The sequence below is a fragment of the Saccostrea echinata genome, unplaced genomic scaffold (genome assembly GCF_033153115.1).
Source record: "Saccostrea echinata isolate AGI-Se365-2 ecotype Australia unplaced genomic scaffold, CSIRO_AGI_Sech_v1 ptg000016l, whole genome shotgun sequence".
Taxonomy (NCBI): domain Eukaryota; kingdom Metazoa; phylum Mollusca; class Bivalvia; order Ostreida; family Ostreidae; genus Saccostrea; species Saccostrea echinata.
Genome location: NW_026889765.1, coordinates 18,171,189 through 18,188,007, shown reverse-complemented (window position 1 = coordinate 18,188,007; position 16,819 = coordinate 18,171,189). Strand labels below are relative to the sequence as shown.

Genomic DNA, 16,819 nt, shown 5'->3' with positions numbered 1-16,819 from the left:
CCCATATCAGAAAAACAAACAAAATTAGGGGTCCTAAAATTGATTATTCTGGTCGAAATCTTTGAATTCTTTCAATTTTTCTACATATTTGTCTACAATATGTCGTATTAGGTATATTTTAAGCAATTTATACCTTAGTTATGCAAAAGAATAAATCTTTTACAAGAAAAAAAAATCTTAAATGAAATTATATCCTTCGACAATGTAATTTGTATGACTTTAAAGTCTGTGTTTTTATTTTTTGGCTTGTGTGTTTTTTGCAAATAGGTAGGTAGGTTTTTGAAATATGGGTGGACGCTAAAACTTGGGAGAAAAAACTTGGAATGGCCTTATTACGAGAAAATGATCCCTTTAGCCCTCTTCATTGTGTGTACATGTATGCTATTCCATGGGCAAATGATTTCACTCTTTGTTACATTTTTGCAAATTGTTGAGATTTTATATTATAAGTATACTTTTATGTCAGATGAAATATCAAAGAAAATTTTGTTATAATTGAGGTTAATTTTTCACCTTTATATTTGTTTCACTAAAGGAATATCGCTCGCCCTATTAGCCCATCTTCTTTAAAACTTACAGTTAATGGTTGATTAGTAATTCCATCACATCCTTTCATAAGAAAGATAAATACGCATTTAGGCAATAATTTAATCAGGCGCATATCACAGTTTGCCATTTAGATAAAACAATTAAACATGTAGTTTTACACCCCCGCTTGAAGGGCAGAGTTAATAGTGATTGGGTGTATTATTTTATGTCAGTATCAGTTGGGGGCTCCCATCTCTTTTCTGCAACTCCTCATATACCACTGAATAAAATTTATGAGACTTTCACAGAATCTTTTTTATTACACTGTATCATTGTGCATCTCCTATTTCATATTCTGATTGACAGATATTTGGGGTTTCCCTCAGCTAAAAAAGGACTTTGCTATTATATATGCGAGGCTTGGTCGCGAGGGAGGTGGGGGGGGGGTGTTATAATTTTGTGAGCTCAGTTCCCACAGTACCTCTAGTGTATATGTCGTCCTCTAAACTGGGATAGAAGTTTTTGGACATAACTCACATGGTCAATTGACAAAGTAGGCGAACTTCAAATATTATTAGTAGTGACTTGAATGAACATGTAGACCTTCTTAATGCTCCACAAACGAACATAATTCGTGAAATTGTTTCAACACACAAACTTGTTAACAATATCATTGAATTCGAACCGACTATAACTTCGAGCACGCTTCTTAACCCAATTCCTACATCTGTTGACATTCAAGTATGCGAATCAGACACTCCAACAATAGGCGCTTCTATCAGTGACTATAGAGCAACTTATATTTCGCTTTCTTTCAGTATAAATTATAATCGTTCGTACAAGCATAAAGTGTGGGCTTATAACAATTCAGATTTCAAAAAGTAAATTCTCTTATTAATCGAAAATTGTGATTGGACAAAAAGTAGCAACGAAAATGAAACAATAAACCTTGCAGCTGAACATTTTACATTGGAATACCTTTCCTGTGTTCATGAATGTATACATGAACAAACTGTAACCATTCCTCGTTAAAAACCATGGTTTGATTCAGTGCTACGTGAAACAATAAGAATTGGAAACCGTCTTCGTAACAAAGCACTATAAACTAAAAAAGATTCCGATTGGTCCGCATATAGAAAGGTCCGAAATTTAGTCAACAATATGAAGAAGAATACGATATCAAATTGTTACGACAAAATAGAACCTACTTGGAAGATTCAAGTAATATAACAATAAGTTATATTGGAAGTTTCACTTATATCAATTGTTTTATTTTTCTTAATTTGCATGACATACTGTATTGTAATATATAAGGAGAGGGACTAGTAAGTTATAAGAACTTGTTTCTATCCTTGTGATATATTCAATAAAATATGTTCAAAACAGTGCTTTGTGAACAGTTAACGCGAGCGGATGGTAAACGCTGAACAAAAAACTGTGAATATTAAGCGCATGATGATCTCATGGTGAGCGGACGTTGAACACAAGGTGAACGAATAGTGGGCTAACGGAAAAATGGGAAAATAAAACGTTTCCTAATACATCTATTATATGTGTTTTGATGACAGTGTGTGTCAGACGTGCTCAGTTGATCGTGTGTATCAGCAGTGATAAGTTGACTGTGTGTGTGCTAAATGTGCTTAGTTGACTGTGTGTATTATACGTGTTTAAAAGACAGTGTGTGTCAGACGTGCTTAGTTGATCGTGTGTATCAGTAGTGTTCAGTTGACTGTGTGTATGCTAAATGTGCTCAGTTGACTGTGTGTATTATACGTGTTTAGATAACAGTGTGTGTCAGACGTGCTCAGTTGACTGTGTACGCTAGAAGTGTTCATGTGAAAGTGTTCAATTGGTTGTGTTTTAGTAAACTGTACATATTAGGTCTGATATTATGTTTATTGGTGTTGTAACGGTATGCAGTGCTAATTTAAAAAAATGGCCCCTAAAAAATTGAAGTTCAAAATGGATAGGAAAATCTTACCAAATTGTATTTAAATTTATCAGACCTATGCTTGAATGTGCTTCAGTTGTTCGGGATGGCTACTCTAAACCTTGAAAAAGTACAACTTTCCACCGCTAGAATTGTAACAGGACTACCTATTTTTGTGTCTAGAGAAGCACTTTATTCTGAAAATAGTTGGGAAACTTTAAAAATAACTACTATATTTCAAAATTCACAGGGGAAGAGTACCTGAATATTTGCATAATAGTGTTCCCAAAAAGCGTGATAATGTATCCATATACAATACTCGCGACAAACCAGATTATTTAATTCCAAGATGTAGATTAGAATTATTTAGAAATTCCGTCGTACCTAATGTTGCAAAACAATGGTATTTATTAAAAACAGAGGTCAGAAAAGCCATCTCAACATACATTTCGAGAAAAAAACTTGATAACAAAAAATTAAAAATCCACCATCTTACTTTTCTTTCGGTAAAGCGAGATACCAATATCATTCATACTAAGCTACGACATTACTGTATACTAAACTATGATCCATATAAAGGAAATTATTAAGAGTCCTTTATGCTCAAAAACATGAAGATGTATAATATTTCTTTTTTGCCTACAAAAATTGCTCTAATGCAAGAAGTACTCTTTTCAATCGCTTGTTCATGCTTTAATTGGTCACTATTGATATAAATCTATTATTAATGATGTTAATTTGCCTTTACAGATAAATAGCAGTATATTTGCTGCTGTTAACGTTCATATATTTATTGACGAAACATATAGATTCTCTAGTTGATATGTTATTTAATAGCATTTTCACTTGTATCAGTTGTATTATTTTCCTTTAATTTGCATGAAATATTGTAATATATAAGGAAAAGAACTAGTTAGTTATAAGAACTTGTTTCCTATCCTTTTAATGTACTCAATAAAATATATATTCAAAACAATGCTTTGTGAACAGTTAACGCGAGCGGTTGGTGAACGCTGAACGCAAAACTGTGAACAATGAGAGCATTATGAGCTCATGGTGAACAGACGTTGAACGCACGATGATGAAAGGTGGGCAAATGGAAAAATTGGAAAGTAGAATGTTCCTAATATATCTGTATACTTAAAATATTTCAAAATATGTTTATTTACATTTCTTGGCTGTGCTAAAATTCAGAAAAAAAATAAATTAATGGACTTTTTCAAAGTAAATTCTCAAAAAAGATCCATTTCTTTTGATATCATTGTGCTTCAATTGACAAAATTAAACGTTTTCCACTGTAAATGTTCTCACCATGAGAAACCAAAATACATGAGTGGGCACTTTTTTGTACGATTCGGTTGATCGGTGATCATGAATTCCAGGATGTGTTAAATCTTTTCCATAAAGAATATGTATACCTGACTATGTTTACGAGGTAGATCGACGTAATATTTCTATCTTGTTAAATTGTTTTATCTGGAGATGGTTTGTTTGTTTGTATGTTGTTTAACGTCTCTCTCGAGATTTTTTTCACTCATATGGAGACGCCACCACTTGCCGGGGGAGAGCTGCAAATTTTGTCCTGTACTTGACACTTACGGTCATTGAGCAGTGAGGGATCTTTTTGTGCCAGCACCTACTGCGATACGGGACCTCGGTTTATAGTCTCATCCGAGGATCCGGTCTCCACGTCCCACAGTGGGATTAGAACCCGCGACGTAAGGATCAACTCCTTACTTCGCGACTCTAGAGCAGACGGTCTAACCACTGCGCCGGGCGACTCTGGAGATGGTATTGTTAATAGTATACTTAAGATATTTTTAATTAGTTGACCGCGTGTATCAGATATGGTTATTTGATTGTGTGTGTCAGATGTGGTTAGTTGACTGTGTGTTGGAGGTGCACAGCTAACCATGCATTTCTTTAAGAAGTAATTAGTTGGCTGTATGTGTTGAACGTGCTTAGTTGACTGTGTGTATTATATGTGTTTAGATGACAGTGTGTGTCAGACGTGCTCAGTTGATCGTGTGTATCAGTGGTGATAAGTTGACTGTGTGTGTGCTAAATGTGCTTAGTTGGCTGTGTGTATTATACGTGTTTAGATAACAGTGTGTGTCAGACGTGCTCAGTTGACTGTGTGCTTTAGAAGTGTTCAGTTGATAGTGTGTAAATGAAAGTGTTCAATTGGTTGTGTATCAGTTAAGTGTTCATTTGGTATGTGAAAAATCAAGGAATGAAATAAACCTTTTTCGATACATATTAGGTCTGATTCTATGTTTAGTTGTTATTTTTAGTCAAACAGATAACATTTCTTCCCTCTAACTCCATTTTACAAGAAGTGTCCATTTGCATGTGGGAAGTTAAGGTGTTCAGTCGGCACGTCATACACGTATATGTGTGTGTGTGTGTGTGTGTTTTATCACTTTGCAAATATCATATGAGTTAAAGGTCGTGTATTTTTTCCCCAAAACATTGAATGGCATGCAACGAAGAATATTAAAAATAAATAATATTCTTCGTTGCATGCCATTCAATGTTTTTGAAAAATACACAAGCTTTTACTCATATAATATTTTAAATAATAAATTTTAAATAATATTAAATTAAAAACAATCCAGACAACATATCTTCAAAATTTGATCATTTAACTCATATAATTTGAATACATGCAGCAGACTGTGTAGAATTTGGGTAATAATATGCATTTATTGACTGGGTTCGACGGCAACATGCGTTTTGTTGGACCCAAGAAACCAAACTGTTTGCCTGATGCCGTAAGCAGAAGGCAAACAGTTTGGTTCGGGGGGGGGGGGGGGGTTTGACAAAACGCATTTTGCCCGAGAACACAGTCAATAAATGTTTTGTTATACCTTTTATTTATTTATCTATTTTATTATTATTTTTTTGACATACATGTATGTCGAACACCAACGAATGCAAATGAGATTTAGCTGACCCCGCCAGTTATGTGACGTTAGCGGTCCAACATCTCATCGACAGGTCCAATATCTCACTCCGCGATCGAATATCGATATTTTTATGCCCGTTCAGTAAAACATTGGAAATGTTAGACTTTTATTACTATTGATTTATATTGAAACAATTTTTAAAGGTGTAACAAAAGTAAATTAAGTTTTTGAATACTTAAGAGTTCCTATCATTCAGATGTTTTGCAATTTTAGTTTAATATAAGTAAAAAAAAATTTAGAAGTTTGACGAAGTAAATTTCGAACTCTAATTGTGTATTTATATTTAGCAACACTATATTTCATTTTCATTATATTAAATAGTTTTGATACTTGTTATATATTTGGGGATAAAAAAATATTGGTCATACTTTCAAAAATTGAGGAACTGTACGAGAAATACTCGTGATCCACTGGCGTGAAAAGTAGGTATAGATATTTGAAAGTGAAAACTCTGCTATCATAGGTCTACAATGTTCAAAAGATAGATTAAATGTTTAGACGGATGATGCATTCTTTCTCTGTCTTTTTTTTTTTTTTTACAAAGTTTCTGGAAAAAGAACAGTTACAAATGAAATCAGGGATAGATCCCTTTGGATATGAGAGGGTCAATATAGGATCATGTGATGATGAAATAGAAAGTAAGATTAACTACTGCAGAACAAATGATTACATTATGATTTCAGAAAAGGAAAATTTCATAGATACAAGTAATACAAATGAACCAATAGATCATGATTTTTGCCTTGTCCAGTTCAAAAAAAAACATTCCTCTCTCAAGGTCCGTGTAAGATAAAACTTAATCAAAATTAATAAAATCAGGAACCTTCTCTGAAATGTTAACGTATCATCTGATAAAATCATGTTATCGGTATAATTTGTTTATTACGGATATTATTAACGCATCCCAAATCTTTAACAAAAAATTCTCATAAATGATATATATATATATATATATATATATATATATATATATATATATATATATATATATATATATATATATATATATATATATATATATATATATATATATATATATATATTAATTTCTTTTCATTCTAGAATTTTATATCAAATCATTCACAATACATGTATCTATAAACAAGGACACATACACGTATAATGGAACTTGATAATTATTTCTATTGTATAATTATTAAAGACTAATGACCCTCTGCTCTAAATTTCACATTTTTTTTAAAAACTTCCCAACATTGATTTTCATCAAGAGCTCTAGCATTAGATTCAAATGTAAAAAAAGTATGAGGTATGATGCGCTGCTTATATTTTCAGACCATAATAAGAAGAAATTTTAACACAGAGAATAGGAGTAATAATTTATTATCAAAACATAAAATCAAAAATACAAGGTGTATAAGAAAATAATATTTAGTGTCATACCTACTAAATTCATATCAGAAAACATAATAAAGTTGTTTTTTTTTTTTTTTTTTTTTTTTTGCCATCCAAGTTCTTGATGAATTGTGACCTTTGACTGTTCAGCAAACCAGATTTAAAAGAGAGCCTGAATTCGATGTTAATTTTGACGTCTGTATATCATCTATCAAACTCGACCTCTTTTCTCATAAAATAAATGCATCTATTTAGATGCTAATATTTATAGCGAGGGCAGCGAGCTCGATAGACTAACGTGAAAGAACAGAGATAATTCGAATTAAAATTTGTATATTCGTCAAGCAAATTTTTCCGTGAAAAATCTTATCAAATTGATTGAAAAATCTTATCAAAATTATGTTTCTGTTAAAAATTGTTTGCATAAAAATATCTTTCTAAATTCTTTTCAAAAAGATTAAACCATATTCAAAGTAATGTAAAAGGAAAGTTATTTGCATAATAACATTTTGATCTTAGTCGTTAGTTCTTTTGTATAACTGGACCATGGACTCAGTTACGGGAATGCAACTTACATGTACTTAAGTACATGTAATGTCACAGCCTAGATTGTCTCGTGCGGTTTGAAGTTTGAAGAGGCGGATCAAAGTTTAAAGTGTAAGCTATGTAAAGTTTTTTAATGATTTACAACTGCGCTTACCCTAGTTGTGGCACCGTAAAACATATTTAGTTACAACCTCACGCGATAGTAGCTGACTTTTCTTGTACTCTCATGGCCTGAGACCAATCTAGGAATTAAAGGATAAAAAAATATAATAGCAGTGATTCTTTCAGCATTACAGAATGCCACATGCAGATACATTGTGTTCTTGTTGCAGAAAATCTCATAGTGAACAGTACGATTCTCAGACTTCATGCAGTTCTAATCGCAACTTCTCGGGCCTTTCCGACAAGTAAAACAACCATTTCTCGGGCCTCTTTGACAAGCGGAAAACATTGTCACTATCTCGAATATGTTATATAGGCATCCATGACAACCTCCTTTTCATAAACATCGAAGTAAATGTAGAAAGACCTCTTATCTGTAAAAAATGGAGCCAAAATTCATTGAATACAAAGAAGTAACCTTAAATTTAATTCGAACGAGGTAATCAACTCCGTCTAGACAGTACACAAATTGATAGGAAGCGACTCCATTTTGAATGAAATTTTAACTTCCGATGGTGTGTAAATACATTTGAGGTGTTTTTCCGAGCTTCCCAGGAAGACCAAGAAGTTACAATTGAGCTCAGTTCCTTGAAGAAACAAAGTCATGTGAAGTGTTTTCCTTGAAAAAAGTCAAGATAGATGCAATTACTTTTGGAACCAGAGATCATTAATCGGTTCAAATACCAAGCTCTTAAGACTTATGAAGAGAAGTTAATATATCAAATCAGAAATGCATTCATATAGGATATAGGTATAATTGCCTTAATTAGAAAAAAATAGAGAAAAAAAAACATTATAAACGTCATATAATCAAGAATCAAATACATGTAACATCAATACTGCGGAGCTTTTTTTAAAATTGTTTTTCATTCAAACTTTAATTGACATTAATTTGTCATATCTTCAATATGGATTGAAATCGCGAAAGAATCTGTCAGACGTCTAAGGGTTAATTATACAATGAGTTATCTAAGTCAATACCTTGTTGGCATTTATGAGCAGATTTGGGTAAGTCCACAGATGAAATGATAATCATTTGACGTACTGTTTACAATATCTAGTTTTAATTACGTTACAGGGTATTGTACTCAGAGGAAAATAACAAACGGATGTCGCCCTATCCCATGTCTTTGTACATCAAAAAGGAGAATTCATTATACATGTATTGCCAATGTCAGACTGGTAGAATATGCAGAGTATTTTCCAAATTATCAATGGTTTGCTTTGCATTTTTGAAAAGATATATATATATATATATATATATATATATATATATATATATATATATATATATATATATATATATATATATATATATATATATATATATAAACATATGGTACTTCAAATGTAAAAGTATCAGAATGGGGCAAGCTTGGATTCAAGTGACTATAAATATAAAAACATTGACTGAAAACTATTTTTTTTTCATGGTTACATTTTGTAACATAATAAAAAAAAGTCATCACTGTATATCTAAGAAATACTGACATTTGAGAGGACATGTAAAATTAGACCTGCTGTAGTGAAATACATCTCAGAACAGGTACTGATGGATCGTCAAGATAATTAAGGGAAAATAAATATCTAGCTTTCGTTTATCGAAGGATTATTTGCCATGTAGATTCGTTTTTATAAGACATGCAGAACCAGTAACAAGGAATTGTAGAATGAAAAAAAAAAATTCATTAAATCATAAGATGACTAATATAAAATTTGTACAAATAATGAGACCAAAAAGAATAAAATAAAGAGTATCTTTGGATAAGTACTATTATGCAATCTGATCTCAACAAACTTAACAAAAACATGCATACGAATCTACTTATCATTTACCTACCAAACACAACCTGCATGTCCACAAAAAAGGTGGGGTAAATAAAAATTGAAGGCCATAACTTATCAATTCCAGTTTGATATAGTCTGTCATATATGGATGTTTTATTGGCTATAGACAATAAGGGTCAACTAACAACTAAACTGTATGACAAACAAGATGTTTTTTTTTCAGCTTTTACATCATCAACTTTATTTATATAGATATATTCCACTATCACCTGCATATGGTGCTTATGTCTCCCAACTTTTTCGATACTCAAGGGCATGCTATCAATTTTTAAACTGAGACAAGCTACAAACAAATAAGTTGATGTTATAGGGAATTCTTCAACTTTGTTTAAAGTCAGCATTTCGTAAATTCAGTGGTCGTTAAAATGACAAATACAAACGTATTAGGTCGTATTTTGATTGACATATTTCAATCAATTGTTCCGCCTTTGTTTTTATACTAAATTATTCCGCCTTTGTTTTTATACTAAATTATTCTAGATCTACCTTTTTGATTAATACATAGGACTAACGGTAGGTGTAATCGGTCGACAAGGGAAACTTAAATCTCCAAGGCACCTGATCTCACCTCTGGTGTTTCCAGGGGTCCGAGTTTTATGTCCTGTTCCATTTTTGTTTTGTCTGTAGTTTTTTTTAAGATCGATATTTGTTCTTTATCTTCACCTATTTCATTTTGATTCTTCTTCCAGAGACCAATAGCAGCACAAACCAGATTTCATTTTTCTTGTGTTTAAATAATACCTGAATAATTGACTAAAATCAAATATGACATTCAAATAAGCCGGATAGACTAATCTTTTGTACAGATAAAAAAAAATCATTCGTTTTAATTGAGATGTTCATCTCACTGTATAACGAGTTAATTTATCGTTTGAACGAGTTGGTATCTCTTTACAACGAGATAACAATGTATCCCGTGATAACAAGATAACTTATGAAGTAGTTAGTTAACATGTAACATTATAACGCGATATTATCTAGTTTGAAGGAGATGACTAACTCATTTTACTTATTATAACGAGATATTTTATTTTATTATAACTAATTCGTTTTAACGAGATGACTAATTCGCAATAACGAGATATTACGATATAACCTAGGCATTTAAACGAGATAATTTACCTATTCTGACGAGTTATTTTTTTTCAAGAATGAGTCTATCCTGCTTTCTTAAAAATTCACCTGTCATAAATGAAATTAGCCTAAATAAATAATGGGTGAATTAAAAAAATTGACCAAACGCATATTTAGCATATTTATCAACCTGCAATAGAAATACAGGCAATGGGATTAAATTTCTATGTCTCAGCGTATGCCTATAGATAGTGTCTAAATACCTGCCAAATATCTCATTTATATTTCAAGTCACAAAAAGGTTATGCCCAAAGATAATACTAAAATGTCAGGAGTGCAACACCTTTTTTTGACATTTTGAAAATTCAATATTTTTTGAAGATCTGTCAAATAAATAATAATGGTCTGTAGCAAATTTTGTTTGACCAAGTTGTGGTCATAGCTGATGTTGAAAAAAAATGTTATACCATGTCAGGTGTGCAACAGAAAAAATGTAGTGTTGCCTAAAAACATCGATTTTAAAAATCTGAAAGACAATTAAGTCAAAAAAGAAAGTGTAAAACAATAGCTGATACACAATTTAAAACTTTAGTAAAATGTTCTGTAAATCACAAACGGCATTAATGAGAATCAAGTATCTGTGCATACCCAATAATGTCAGGAGTGCAACATCTGATGTTTGGTCCCCAGCATGAAAAAAACATTTATCAGTATATGATTCTCAAGTTTTTATTTTGGAAAATAAAGACACAAAGAACATTTTTACCAAATAGATTTATCGATTAGAGGGTCTGTCAGTGTTTCAGATATATATTTCTATGATCAGGAGTGCAACACATTTTTTTTTTAAGGACTCAAGTTATATGATGAAAAGACCTCTATTCATGCTAACAAAGATCCTTTAATTAATAATGATCTGTTCGAATAATTTAGTACAAAATTCCAGCTGTGTTTTTTTTTAATCTTTTCTTTGATTTTTTTTATGAATGTAAAAAAATAAACACACTGAAAAATTGTTATAAAATTCAAGTAATTCCACTTCAACTTAACTAAAACAACAGAACAAGTTCTGGTGTGAATTTCGCTTCACAATTGTATTTTAAAGACCCCAATGCTCTTGGTCAGGAGTGCATCAAATATGTTAGACTTATTGCTGATCAAATTTGACTAAATATAAAGAAAAAAAATTGATGAGTAGAATGTTTCTGGTTGACCTCAGCTGCTTACATTGTTCTGTGAAGGAAAATATACTATAAAATATATGTCTTCTAAATATATATATTAGCTAGTTTTTTTTTTACATAAATAGGGAACAATTCAAGATCTAAAGCTAGGTTTAAATACTTTCATGTGTTTTATTTATGAAGTATTGGACCATAAATATTGCACAATTTCGTTACCATTTGATGTTGCCAACACTTTATGATTTTTTTTTGTGTTCTATGGTTTTAATTTTTGATTTCTTGAATTCTATTGTTTCATATTTCTTTCATATTAAAACTTTTTAAACAAGAATTGAGAAAATAATGTAAAATAACAATCAAAAAGCCATTTTTTACCCACATATACAAGAGAAGAAACTCAATCAAGGATTAGATCTAATCATTTACATTGTATATCCCTGATACCATTTTGAAGCATCAGAAACTTCTTTTGATTACGTATTTTATCCAATTGTCTATTCTTTTGCAACTTCAGGAAATTTAACTAGAATGCATGTACAATATGATGATTTCGGTGAAAAATGTTTTATGCGTAGTTAATTTTTTTTCAAAAAAAAAAAAAAATCAATTTGGTGGTCATTATTTTTTAATTCACCTTAATAAGCATGAAGCACTGCTGGATTTTTTTCTTGGAGTAATCTCCCTTTCCCTACCGTATTTCTTTTATAATCAAAGAAATAATTGAATACAATGTACTTGTTTATTTATTGATGAAATTCTCTGGAGTAAAAGAAAAGAACATTATAAAACAGCCTCATTGTTTCCTAATAAAAAAAAAAATCGTTATATTTACAAATATAGTTTACTGGAACAGATCGTTACGTCATGAATGGATTGGAAATGCCTATGAGAAATTCCATAATCGACAGGTCATTGCCTTTTCCTTCTGCAGACGACTCAAAGTTATTTTGATAGATTACTGGCATGTAAAATGTTTCAACATATGCAATATAATAATAATAAATAAATAAATTTCTTTTGAATATATTGGTATCGGATACTGCTAAAAAAATCAATATAAAATTATTGTGGACTAAAAATATACAGCTTTTGGTTTAATTTTTTTTTTCAAATTAGGTCATGTTACTTTTATCAAAGGCAAATATTAATGTTCTTATAGTGTTACTTTTTGGGAACATTCGGAACAATGCGTTAGTTTATAATCTATTGTAATAATGCCTTTCTTATAAATAAAATCTTTTAAAAAGTAATAGCAAAATACATTACAGAGAGCCCGCATCTTGTTCAATTTTTAATTCCCCTGATTTTTTTTTTCTTTTAATTCAATAATTGGAAAGTGTCTCTAGCGGAAGGAATCTCAGAGCCAAATCTCTACTGGGAAAAAAAAAGAAAAAAAAAAGAGGGACGTTATTTTAAGTTCAGCTAAATGTTTTTAGGAGAGTTTCATCGTTAACAATCATTATCTGCTTTCAGATAATAATTTAAATTACTAAAAAGTTACCAGCCCAAAACATACTCAGCATTTACGAAAGATCTTAGGTATTTTAAAAATAAAAATAAATTTCAAAATTTATTTCATAATTTGTAATGTAAAAGAGGCCCAGGAAAGCGAACAAAAATGAGAATTAAAGAACTTGTTGTACCGTATAAGTGGAAATTTTAGCGAGACGAAAATCTAGCAATTTATCCTAAAAAATTGATATCTATTTTTAGCGAGAAGTAATTTTAGCGATATTAAAATGCTAACTAAAGAAGCTATTACAAATAAAACGCGATTAATTTTTAGCGATATTCAATTTTAGCGATCTCAGCACCCTCGCTAATAATGCCAAAATTACACCCTTGCTAAAAATTCTACTTATACGGTACTTTAAATGTTATACAAGCTAATCTTTCTCTTTAAAGATGAAACAATATCTTATATCTTACGGTATATCATTTAAAAAAGAGATAAAAACATATGTAATATGTTAAATCTTAAAGTTTTACTACACTGTATGTATAAGATACCCTTATGCTTTATCAGGTCTTTATAAATATACACAATTCATTTTTAAAATCATTTATTGCAAAACTTTCAACACATAACAACATATTACAGAATGATAAAAAAATTAATCAACATCTTAAAATAGGAAGAAGGATGACGGAGCAATCCGTTTTGTCTATACAGAATATAACAGTATGTAAAATAAAGCAACCCCTGAAATAAATATAAATAAACTAAAAACATCTCTCTGCCTCCATAAACTCATCTTGTTATACAAGGCATTGATGTGAATTGTATGAAATAAAGATAATTAATGACTGCTTTTAAGCATTTGTATCATACGTAATGCACAAAATATATACCTTTTCAGGATGCACTGAATAATCAATGTTTCCTGATATCATAAACAGCACCGAATTAAAAATTGCCGGCAAAGAGTTTGTGCTAATAAAATGTAAAATAGGAATAATAGTTTAATTTAAATGCAATGTATAATAATGATCTTCAATAGAAATATATTTTTTTAAATAAACAAACAAATAAATAAATAAATAAATAAATAAATAAATAATAACCTTATTAGCATGTAAAGCCGGTGGTTCTTTTTCTGCAAAATCTAAAAGCATTGATTAAATCTATCAAACTAAGTTGATATTCTGTTTAAGAGTTAAGCTTCGTAAACATCGAATTTTTTCATCTTGACAATGGGCCAAATAAAAAAAAATTCTGCGACATTTAATTAAAATTTGATTTCCCTAAATTTGATACATTTGTATATTTATTGTCAACAGATTATCAAGCATTTGAATTTTTCTTCCATTCTACGTGATAATTACTTGTAAGTTAAGCCAGTATTCCGTTTAATTAAGACATAACAAAGGTATTTTCTCCCTATACATCCTATTAAACAGTTCAGATTTCACTCTCTATTAACAAAAACCTACCATCATAATCTCTTACACTAACCATATACACCTTCTCGAATATCACAAGCAGAGTATAGTGTTTTGTAAGTTAACTGGATCCGCAGAGGGAAGCCATTAAAGGAAAAAAAACACTGGCTTCGCCGATGCCAAGAACCATTATCGATTCACACATTCTAATACACAGTGACAAATAAACCACTACGTAGGAAGAAGGAATGCTAGATATCGACTTTTTCCTCGGGATATTTTTTTTTTCCTAATTCGACAAGGAAGGAGCATGTTTTTTCAGAAATTCAATTTTTTCTCATGCAAAAACCAGCATTTGTAAATAAATTAAACCAATGCTCCTCACTACCAGCTCTACAATAGGATATAAAAGATTATTGCAATTTTGTGTTATGTAAATATACTTAACTATTGATCATACTACCTGGTTTGTTACAGGTGAATGAAAGATCGTATGTCATACATAAACAAGATGAGTAATCTTTAACGAGACTTGAAAAATGGGATTGTCAAAGCAGCGGTGGAATACTACGTATGCAAATTATTGCAAATAATGAAAAATTTGGTAAACATCAATAAATTATTTAAAAACCAAAATATGTACTGTACAGATCAACGCTAGATGTCTATCACAAAGCTTATATCTAGCTAAATACAGATATCTATATCAGATAGCACTGTCTGAAATTTCTTCCCTATATGACAATTCTTTTTACGTTTAACCAAAAATTACTCGGCATCCGTGAGGATATTGTTCATATACAGGGAGAATAAGACTTCAGCTCAGCAAAGATCTCCGTGAAATAACCCGGATCACTGTTTATCCGTAGCATATTGCTACTTTGTTTATTTACAATAGAAAGACATCGGTCCCAAAATACCTCCTTGTCGTTCTCCACTAAGAAGGGTTTTAGGGGATAACTGATCTCGTTACCCATGTAACTGTAGGACAGATACAAACATGTCAGCACCATCGCTTGTAAGTCTTGCTCAGTGACGATATCAGAATGAGAGTGATCCCGAACCAACATGAACACAAATACCACGTTTGCGGGATTGATGAATCCCACATCTTGCCAACCTTGTAGCAGCAAAGAGCGATCCACCGTGCGCAACCACATAATCAGATCGCAACCTTCAAAAGTCTTCAGCTTTCTGCACTTTCTACATAAGTACTCTCCAAGACACTTGAGGAGTTCCGAAGTGGATGCTTGGATTATTGTGCGTTTGGCAGGACTTGTGGTGATTACCTCCGATTTCTCTGTCGTTCTGGAAGGAGGAACATTTTCGTCTGATCCTGATTTGATGTTGTATAACGATAGAGATTTTGGTATATTTCTGTTTAAGTTGTCAATATTAGAATTATTGTCTAATTTACCCGGAACAATGGAAGCATTCGAACGAAGGAGAAAATTCTTGTCTTTTTTCTTACCGCCATTCACAGTCAATTTTTTCCAGCTAAGTCCACTCAAAAACACGGTATGTTTCTTGTACATTTTGTCTTTGGACTGAGTCGACTGTGTGTTTTTAGCATTGTTTAACATCTCATATCCGAAGTTTTGTAAATGAAGATCTTCATAATTCGGCTTCCGCGGTCGCGGCGTAAAGGACATAACGGTGCCCATATTGTCAGCTTTTTCCGTGAAGATCAACAAAGTGGCTACAAATAAAGAAGAAAATCCACTAGCAGAAGAAGCCCCTCCTAATCACAAGCGCCTATACCCATTATCCATAGAAAAGATACATAGAACGTCAACAGTATATACACAAATGGATAATTCCAAGAAAATCTTGTCTACAGGTTTACAGAATATTGATTGGCCATCCCGGCAAAATGGGAGACCTATATTATAATAAAACATCCAATGACATCATTGCTATGGAAACATCAATAGTCTTTCAGAGCGTTCAGTCCTCGTAATTGAGCCATGCGCAGTGAAGCTTGTATTTTTGTCGGCAGCATGTAGGAGACCAATAATCAATAGGCAGATGGAATTGGTAACAGCGAATACACGAGTACAGCGACTGGAGAACTATTGATTTTTTCTCACTAATTGCAACAACTAGACGTGTCCTCGTAGGAACTCGATAGATCCAGACTCCTTTAAAATTTTTGTTGTTGTTTTGCTTATTTATTTTTTATTTCGTTCTTCTTTCTTTTCACTGAAAGGCCATTGTCTCTTCTTAAGGTTTGATATTGATATTCTTCGAATTTATATGAAATGCTCAAGATAGGTAAAATGTAATAAATTAGAATGGAGATTATATTTTATTCATTTAAAACGCAAACGTACTTTAAACAA

At 31.4% G+C, this 16,819-nt stretch overlaps 1 protein-coding gene across 1 annotated transcript; it reads right to left on the bottom strand.

The window, feature by feature from the left end:
- Positions 1-13,640: 13,640 nt before the first annotated feature.
- On the bottom strand, positions 13,641-16,310 carry LOC133188972 (cyclin-dependent kinase 5 activator 1-like). Its single transcript, XM_061324435.1, has one exon. It carries the CDS (start codon positions 16,139-16,141, stop codon positions 15,272-15,274), a length of 870 nt encoding a protein of 289 aa, XP_061180419.1. The 5' UTR covers positions 16,142-16,310; the 3' UTR covers positions 13,641-15,271.
- Positions 16,311-16,819: the final 509 nt, after the last annotated feature.

What these genes read in the sequence shown, in the direction of transcription:
- LOC133188972 (XM_061324435.1), bottom strand. Translation starts at nt 16,141, where the DNA reads ATGGGCACCGTTATGTCCTTTACGCCGCGACCGCGGAAGCCGAATTAT.